The 10000-nt window shown below is 40.2% G+C and overlaps 1 protein-coding gene across 1 annotated transcript in view; it reads left to right on the top strand.

Moving 5' to 3' along the window:
- The window catches only part of LOC126985688 (17-beta-hydroxysteroid dehydrogenase type 6-like), a 27808-nt gene that overhangs the window by 1811 nt on the left and 15997 nt on the right, over positions 1-10000 (top strand). Inside the window, exons 2-5 of the mRNA XM_050840838.1 lie at positions 1796-2278; positions 4926-4984; positions 5557-5713; positions 6201-6383. Of these exons, the coding sequence (XP_050696795.1) occupies positions 2074-2278; positions 4926-4984; positions 5557-5713; positions 6201-6383 (604 nt within the window). The 5' untranslated portion in view covers positions 1796-2073. The remainder of the gene's footprint in view (positions 1-1795; positions 2279-4925; positions 4985-5556; positions 5714-6200; positions 6384-10000) is intronic.

Below are 10000 nucleotides of genomic sequence, written 5' to 3'. Positions count from 1 at the left end.
AAAGCAAAAAAGAAAGATATTGAAGAAAGAAAGGAAGAAAATAAATAAAGAAAAGAGAGAAAGGAATAGAAAGAAGAGAAAATAAAGAGATAGGAAGGGAAATAAGTGAAAGAGAAAAGGATTGAGAGAAAGAAGATAAAAAGAACGAGAAAAGCAGAAGAGAGAGAATGGAAGGAAGGAACGAAAGAAGGAATAAAGAGAAAGAAAAGAAAGAAGAGGAGGAAGAATGAAGAGAAATGAGAGAAATGGAAGAAAGAAAGGAGAAACAGGAAGGAATAGGGAATAAATAAATAAAGAGAGAGAGAGAGAGAGAGAGAGAGAGAGAGAGAGAGAGAAAGGAAGGAAGGAAGAGACGAAGAGGAATTAACAACGAACAACTGAAAATGAAAACAAAAACAACAACAAAAACAAAGATAAGAAAAAGATAAAGATAACAAAATGAAGATAAGACAGGAAAGGAAAGGGAAAAAAAGGCTTCTAATTATCTTATTTTCTTATTCTTTCAAGATAGGTAGATAGATAGATAGAGAGATAGATAGATAGATAGAGAAACGTAGATTAAAGTACCCTCCTCCTCCTCCTCCTCCTCTTCCTCCTCCTCCTCCTCTTCCTCCTCCTCTTCTTCCTCCTCCTCCTCCTCCTCCTCCTCCTCCACGTGTCATAAGCAATTGGCCCCTTATGGATTTATACGCCCGCACCCAGAAAGGTCTCAATCCTCCTTCGTCAACCCTCGATCCTATTTTAATAAGCTCTGATCCTCCTTGTTAGATTCGATTCTCCTTTTGTTTCTTGGAATGGGATTGTTTTTGGGGGGTTTAGTTGTTGTTATTATTTCTCTCTCTCTCTCTCTCTCTCTCTCTCTCTCTCTCTCTCTCTCTCTCTCTCTCTCTCTCTCTCTCTCTCTCTCTCTCTCTCTCTCTCTCTCTCTCTCTTCTTTTTATCTCCATTATCGTATTACTTTTGGCATTGACACTAATTCTTTCTTTCTTTCTCTCTCTTTCTTTCTTTCTTTCTTTCTTTTTTCTTTCTTTTTTTCTTTCTTTCATTCCTTCTCTCTCTCTCTCTCTCTCTCTCTCTCTCTCTCTCTCTCTCTCTCTCTCTCTCTCTCTCTCTCTCTCTCTATTTATCTTTCTTTCTTTCTTTCTCTCTTTCTTTCTGTCAATTATATCCCTTCTACTTTGTCCTCCTTCTCCCTAATCCTCTCTATCTCGAAGTATGTCGGAATATGGGATCAAGTAGCTTATAGTGGTATCTGATCCCTTCCTGCTCTTAACTATTGCATCGCGTTCTAATAATAACGATAAGAATGTGTATAAGTGTGTGCGTGTGTGTGTGTGTGTGTGTGTGTGTGTGGGTGTGTGTGTGTGTGTGTTTTGAGTGTTTACCGTGATAAGAGAGAGAGAGAGAGAGATTAGAGATAAGTGTACATTAATGAAGCACTTATATCGAAAGATTAGAATCACTCTCGAAAGGGGTTTGCATTGTTGTTGTTATTGTTGTTGTTGTTGTTGTTGTTGTTGTTGTTGTTGTTCATCTTCGTTTTCATCTTCTCACTAATATCATCATTACTACTACTACTACTACTACTACTACTACTACTACTACTACTACTACTACTACTACTACTACTACTACTGCACTTCCCTTTCCCTCTTTTCCATTCTCACCTTCCCTTTCATTTTCCTTTCCTTTCCTTCCTCTCTCTCACACCTGTACTTCCTTTCCTTCGCTCCCTTTCTTTCACACTTTCTTTCTTTCAATCAATCACTAACTAAACTATTTCTCTCCCTTCCAGATTCCACCAACTCCAATGACCGCATGAGAAAGTCCGCCCAAACCCAACACACGCAACACCTTATAATCCTCCTCCTCCCTAGCGACGAAATCCTCCCTTGAGAACGTAATCCCTCCCTTACGTCCTAAAATCCCCCTCTATACCCTAAAATCCTTCCCTGATACCCCAAACCCACTTCCCATACCCTAAAATCACACTCTATACCCTAAAATCCATTCCTATACCCCCAAACTCATCCCTTATACCCCTAACAACAGTCCCCTACACACTCCTTCAATATGCGTCAGGCCTGGTATCCTCTGGTCGGCCTGTGGGTCCTTGCGTGGGGGTGCCTGGTGGTGGTGTCGCAGAGGTCATGGGTGGTGCCTGTCCTTGCCCTGGGCCTGGTGGCGGCGCATGTAGCTGACTGGCTCCTGAAGGCGGCTCGGAATGCGATGAAGAGAACCACGATGGACCCCACTGGCAAAGCGGTCTTCATTACGGGTAAGTGGAGAGGGGATGGGAAAGAAAGGGGTGTGGATGAAGAAGAAGGGAATGAGGGAGAATGGAAGAGGGAATGGGGAAAGAATGGGAGACGAAAAGGAATGACAGAAGAGGTTAGACAGAAAGGGAAGGTAGGAATGGGAGGGTGAGAGAGTGAGAAAGGAAGAAAGGAAGGTTAAATAGAAAGAATAGGAAGATGAGAAGAACAGAGAGAGAAAGTTTGAAAGGAGTGAAGGAAAGGAGGGGAGCAAAATGAGGAAGAGAGAAAGAAAGAAAGATTAGAAAGAAAGAGAGAAAGGGAGGTGAGAAATTACAGAAAAGGAAAGGAAGAAAGAAAGGAAAGGAAGGTGAGAAAGAAAGAAAAAGAGCGAAAAAGAAAGAAACGAAGGAGAGAAAGTAAGAAAGAAAGGAAGACTGAGATTAGAAAGAAAGAGAGAAAGGGAGACCAGATATATAGAAGGGAAAAGGGAGAAAGAAAGGAAAGGAAGGTGAGAAAGAAAGAAAGAGAGCAGGAAAGGGGAGAAAGTAAGATAGAGAGCAAGCAAGTAAGAAAGGGCAGGAGTATAGTTATCTTAAAAGACTGTATGGTGAATGTTTCGTCTTGTATGTATGAGGGGGCGGGGGAAGGGGGCGGTTGTACTATAAAAAAAATCCGACCGCTTCAGTACCTCTATGGTCTCTTACGAATAAACACCACCACCACTACTACCACTACTACTACTACTACTACTACTACTACTACTACTACTACTACTACTACTACTGCGCTTAATGTGTCTCAAGAGGGGGAAGTTAGATAAGAATGAATTACGTCTTTGCTCACGAAGACTTACGTAATGGGAATAGAGAATGACGTCTGGGAGTGTTGTTGTTGTTGTTGTTGTTGTTGTTGTTGTTGTTGTTGTTGTTGTTGTTGTTGTTTTGGTGGTGGTGGTGGTGGTCGTGTTTCTCCGCGTCAATTTTCTTCTTTTCCTTCCTTTTCTTCTTTTTCTTGTTCGTGTTCATCTTTTTCTTCTTCTTCTTCTTCCTCTTCCTCCTCCTCCTCTTCCTGTTTTCCTTTTTATTTTCTGCTTCATTTTCATATTTTTCTTCCTACTCTTTCTACCACTACTACTTCTACTACTACTACTACTACTACTACTACTACTACTACTACTACTACTACTACCACCACCACCACCACCCATCCTCCTCAGTATTATTATTATTATTATTATTATTATTTTTATTATTATTATTATTATTATCATTATCATTTTCGTTCCTACCTTGATAGTACTTCAGGTAAATCCAGGTTATTTACGTCATTTTAGGGCTAAGGACGTGTGTATGTATGCTCGTAGGAAGTCACGTAGAGAGAGAGAGAGAGAGAGAGCTTATTATCTCATTAATTATTTTCTTTGTTATCTTATTCATTTATTCTTTTTTCTATTGTTCTTTTGTGTCCATTCATTCCTCCTCCTCCTCCTCCTCCTCCTCTTCTTCTTCTTATCTTCTTTATCTTCTTCCTGTCTCTGTTTATCACCTTTTGTTTGTCTGTCGAAATGATAAGATTTTTTCATCATCTTCTTCTTGTTCTTGTTCTTGTTCTTGTTCTTCTTCTTCTTCTTGTTCTTCTTCTTCTTGTTCTTTTTCTTCCCCTTCATCATCTTCTCCCTCTTCCTCTTCCGATCCTCCTTCTCTTCCTCCTCCTCTTAATCAACGGTTTCAGTACTCCTCTTGAACCTCTTATTCTCTTTTATATAGAGTTCAAGAGTCCTCCTCTGACCCACCTAACTTCAGATTCATTAAGGGAGCCTCTTCTCTCCTCTCTTATCTTCTCTCTTCTCTTCTATTCTCATTTCTTCTCTTCATTCGTCTATTCATAAGTTCGGTAAGTGTCGGTTTGAAGTGGATTTTGGGTTAGCGTGTGTGTGTGTGTGTGTGTGTGTGTGTGTGTGTGTGTGTGTGTGTGTGTGTGTGTGTGTGTATCTTTTATAGGTTCTAACACCTGTGCAAACCTTAATTAGATCTCTTTTAAAAGGGTTTAGAAAGGTGAGTATTTTAAAGTTTGGGTGGAATTTCTCTTCCACCTGTTAATTTACTTTCCTATCTTTTTATCTATTTTTTCTATCTATTTCTCTATTTTATTTACATTCATTTGGTCTATTTCTTCTATTTCTTCATCTTATTTTCTTTATTCATACTTATTTATTCATTCCTTCATTACTTTCCCATCTATTAATCTACTTTCCTATCTTTTTATCTATTTTTTCTATCTGTTTCTCTATTTTATTTACATTCATTTGGTCTATTTCTTCTATTTCTGTATCTTATTTTCTTTATTCATACTTATTTATTCATTCCTTCATTACTTTCCCATCTATTAATCTACTTTCCGATCAATTTATCTATTTTTTCTATCTATTTCTCTATTATATTTTGTTCTTCCATTATATCTATCTATCTATCTATCTATTTTTTCTATCTCTTTATCTTCTTTTCTTTATTCATACGTATTTCTTCACTCTTTCTTTACTTTCCCATCTATTAATCTACTTTCCGATCTATTTATCTATTTTTTCTATCTATTTCTCTGTTATATTTTGTTCTTTCATTATAATTATCTATCTATCTATCTGTCTATCTATCTATCTATCTATTCCAGGCTGCGACACGGGCTTCGGCAAGGAGTTGGCTTCGCGGCTTGACAAATTGGGCTTCAAGGTAAGTTCAATTAAGGGACCAGACCCCCCCTCCCCCTTGAACGCCCCCCTGTATACATTAAAATTAGTCTATCATCATAATTCTTGCAACATGGAATCCTTATTTTCTGCTGTGTTGTCCTCCTCTTCTTCTTCCCTCTTCGTTGTCTTCTCCTCCTCCTCCTTCTTCTTCTTGTGTTTTTTTCCTTCATTTTTAATCTTCTTTGTTTTGTCCTTCTTCTTCTTCTTCTATTTCTCTCTGTGTTTCTTTTTCTACTTCTTTATTGTTTCCTCCTTCTTTTTCTTCTTCTGTCTCCTTCTTCTCTGTCTTCTTCTCTTGTTTTCCTCTGCCTGCTCATTTTCCTTCCCTCTTTTTCTTCCTCCTTCTTCTCTGTGTCTTCCTTCTTTATTTCTTTCTTCACTTCTCCAACACCTCCACCCATGTTCCCTCCTCCTCCATCCCTATGCTGTCCAATTTCCTGATGCAAGAGTTAACCAGCATCTTCATTCTTTCATCACTTTCAAAATTTCGACTACTACTACTACTACTACTACTACTACTACTACTACTACCTTCACGCCTTATCCCCCCAGGTGTTCGCGGGGTGCCTACTGCCGGAGGGTGAGGGCGCCAGGTCGTTGCTGCAGGAGTCATCGGAGCGTCTGAAGGTCGTGAGTGTTGACGTGACAAGCGATGAGGCGGTGCGCGCGGCCTGCAAGACGGTGGAGGAAGACCTGGACGAGGATGAGGGTAAGTACGAGGAGGAGGAGGAGGAGGAGGAAGAGGCAGAGAGTAGCATTGGAAGTTGGAGAATGGGAAAAGAGAAAGGTAGAGAGATTATGAGAATAAGAATAACAAGATGAGTGGACAATTTAGTACTTTTTCACTGGTTAACTTTCTACTCTTTTCATCATCCCTTATGCTGTCCAACTTTCCTGTCCTGGCGTACTCACCAGTGGTTTGATTTCCATAGTCAAGGAATGCCACATAATTTACTCTATCGCCCTATGCAAGAGTTAACCAGCATCCTCATTTTTTAATCTTTTTTTCACTGGTTAACTTTCTTCTCTTTTTATCGTTTCTTATGCTGTCCAACTTCCCTATGCAAGAGTTAACACACATCTTCAGTCTTTCACCACTTACGAAACATCTGCTATTACTACTACTGTTACTACTACACATCCCCCTCCTTCTCAACACAGCCTTACACACCCCTTTACACCTCTCCCCCGTACAGTTCTCTGGGGCGTGGTCAACAATGCTGGGATCGCCGCCTTCACGGAGATTGAGTGGTGCCCCGTTGCGGAGTATCGGCGGGTCTACGAAGTCAACTCTCTGGGCCCTATCCGCGTGACCAAGGCCTTCCTGCCGCTGCTTAGACGATCCCACGGACGGATTGTGCTGGTGGCCTCGCTGGCGGGTGAGTGTGAAGCATGAGAGGCCTGAAAAAGTGTGTTATGAGTGTGTCTGTTTGTTATGTTGGGTGTGTTGTGTCTTTTGGATAGTGATGTCAAAGGGCTTTCGATTCCCTTCCTGTTGTGTTCTTCCTCTTAAATCAACCGCCCTCCTCTTTTATTTTCCTTTTATTCTTATGTTTCCCTTCCTCCTCTTACTGACAGTCTTCCACCTCTTAAAACCCGCCGCAATCTTGTTTCCATTTCTGTATTCTGTCGATATTTTCATGCTAACTGCTCTTCTGAACTTGCAAATTGTACATGTTTTCTTACTTAAACTTATCTCTGTCCTGTCCAAGTCCCTAATGCAAGAGTTAATTTGTATCTTCATTCTTTCATCCTTTTTCACTGGTTAACTTTCTACTCTTTTTATCATTTCTTATGCCGTCCAACTTCCTTATGCAAGAGTTAATCAGCATCCTCATTCTTTCATTCCCTGTACTTTCTGTTTTAGGCTCTCTACTCTAGCTCATCCCTATGCTGTCCAATTTCCTTATGCAAGAGTTAACCAGCATCTGCATTCTTTCATCACTTTCAAAACTTCTACTACTACTACTACTACTACTACTACTACTACTACTACTACTACTACTACTACTACTACTACTTCTACTATGCCAAATTCTATTCATAGCCTTAAAATTGCTCTCTTCATATCCAAACAAACCCCAACATCGAATCCAATTCTATAAACAGGATCCAACTCTCTACACATAAGATTCAATCCCTTAAGAGGCGCTTCAGGTAGAGATTAATGATGTTTATAGCACAGGTGTATGGTTATGAGAGAGAGAGAGAGAGAGAGAGAGAGAGAGAGAGAGATAGGAAAGGAGAGAGAAAGGGAAGAGGGAAAAGACGAAGGAAAGGAAAGGGAGGAAAATATGAATAAGTGAGAGAAAAGAGAGAGAAGGAAAGGGAGAGAGAAAAAGAAAAGGAGTAAATAAAAAAGGAAAGAAAAGAGAAGAAAGGAAGAAGGGAAGAAAAAGAGAGAAAGAAAGGAGGGAGAGAAATTGGAAAGGAAGAGAAGGGAATGGAAAAAAAGGAAGAGAAAGGGAGGGGAAAAGAAAGGAAAGCAAGAGAAAGCGAAGGAGAAAGAAAGAGAAAGGGAAAAGAGAGAGAGAGAGAAAGACAGATGGAGAGAAGTGGAGGGAAGGAGGAAAGGAGAGAAAGATATGTTGATGATTTATGAATGGAGGAAAATACGTTAAGTGGTTTGAGGGAGAAAGAGAAACGCGAGAGGGAAAAGGAGGAGGAGGAGGAGGAGGAGGAAGAGGAGGAGGAGGAAAAAAAAAATGAGAGGAAAGCCAAAGAAACCAGAGAAGAAAGAGGAGGAGGAAAATAAACAGGTGGAGGAAACAGAAAGAGTAAGAGGAGGAGGAAGAGGAGGAGGAGGAAAATAAACCGGTGGAGGAAAAAGAAAGAAGAGGAAGGGGAGGAGGAAGAAGAGGAAGAGGAGGAGGAGGAGGGTAAAGAGGAAGAGGAAGAGGAAGGAAGGTACTTTGAAGGTCACACACACACACACTCTCTCTCTCTCTCTCTCTCTCTCTCTCTCTCTCTCTCTCTCTCTCTCTCTCTTGTAAACACGTGGGCACCTTTTTTTGTGTGTTTGCACGTGACTAAGAGAGAGAGAGAGAGAGTTTCAATGGACCATAGATAAGGTTAGATATGGTTACTTAACTTGAGATAACAAAATTGGGTGTTATATTAGTATGGGTCTTGCTGCTCTGCTGATACCCGGGATGGAGATGTGTTATCGAATACGAATGCTAATACGAATTCTGATACACTGAGAGGGGTTTTAATTCGAATACAAATGCGAACACTTCTTGAACCCATGCAATGAAAAAAAGAAGTGAGAGAAAAGAGAGAAGGAAAGGAAAAAATATGCCGTCCAATTTCCTTATGCAAGAGTTAACCAGCATCCTCATTCTTTCATACCCTGTACTCTCTGTTTTAGGCTCTCTACTATAGCTCATCCCTGTGCTGTCCAATTTCCTTATGCAAGAGTTAACCAGCGTCCTCATTCTTTCATTCCCTGTACTTTCTGTTTTAGACTCTCTACTCTAGCTCATCCCTATGCTGTCCAATTTCCTTATGCAAGAGTTAATCAACATCCTCATTCTTTCATTCCCTGTACTTTCTGTTTTAGACTCTACTCTAGCTTATCCCTATGCTGTCCAATTTCCTTATGCAAGAGTTAACCAGCATCCTCATTCTTTCATTCCCTGTACTTTCTGTTTTAGACTCTCTACTCTAGCTCATCCCTATGCTGTCCAATTTCCTTATGCAAGAGTTAACCAGCATCCTCATTCTTTCATTCCCTGTACTTTCTGTTTTAGACTCTCTACTCTAGCTCATCCCTATGCTGTCCAATTTCCTTATGCAAGAGTTAACCAGCATTTTCATTCTTTCATCACTTTCAAGACTTCTACTACTACTACTACTACTACTACTACTACTACTACGCCATATTAAAATTGCCCTCTTCATACCCAAACCAACCCCTACATAGAAAAAATATGTAGAGAAGGAGAGAAGAAAAGGGGGAAAAAAAACGAAACAAAGAGAAAAGGGAGATAGAGAAAGAAAATGAGTAAATAAAAATAGCGCAAGAGAAGAGAAGAATACTTTTCGCTGCAACATATCTTCTTGACGCAACTAGGCACAGCTCTGTTCTAAAATCATGCAACAGTGGAGTAAGCGCATGAACCTGTACTGTACACGATCCCTACACGTCCGCTAATGTGAGGAACAACGGATGCCATTTCTGATGATAAATTTTGAAGTATTCGTCATTTTGTTGGCAGAATACGAATGTTTTCCCCTTGTGTTTACTTGTGTATACTGATTTCCGTCAAGGGTTATTTTGACTACGAATACGAATACACCCAAATACAGTATTCGTATGTATTCCAATACGAATACTGAATAGGAATACTCCATGCCTTAGGACTACTACTACTACTACTACTACTACTACTACTACTACTACTACTACTACTACTACTACTATTACTACTACTACTATTACTACTACTACTACTACTACTACTACTACTACTACTACTACTACTACTACTACTACTACTACTACTACTACTACTACTACTACTACTACTACTACTACTACTACTACTACTTCTACTACTACTACTACTACTATCCTCCTCCTCTCCTCATCTCTCCTCTCCTCCTCCTCCTCTTCCTCCTTATCCTCTTCCTTATCCTTTCCCACCTCCTAACCTCTCTTCCTCCTCCTCTTCAATCCATCAATGACATTCTATTCACCACCTCCTCCTCTTTCTCCTCTTCTTCTTCCTCCTTTTCCTCCTCCTCCTCCATATAAGAAAGCCAGCACTGTGCTCGGGTTTATATAAAGAAGCTTCGAATGCAAGACGCCGGCGGTAACGTTATCCTTATATGACTCAATGGTCAGACCTCACCTGGAGTATGCGGTACAGTTCTGGTCCCCTGATTACAGAAAAGACATTGAATTATCAGAAACAATCCAGCGACGCGCTACAAAGATGAGTCCACTCTTAGTTGGTATTATAAGACACACTCGCTTCTCACATCAGCTATT

The sequence above is a fragment of the Eriocheir sinensis genome, chromosome 60 (assembly GCF_024679095.1).
Source record: "Eriocheir sinensis breed Jianghai 21 chromosome 60, ASM2467909v1, whole genome shotgun sequence".
Taxonomy (NCBI): Eukaryota; Metazoa; Arthropoda; class Malacostraca; order Decapoda; family Varunidae; genus Eriocheir; species Eriocheir sinensis.
This window is presented reverse-complemented; position numbering and strand designations above follow the sequence as displayed.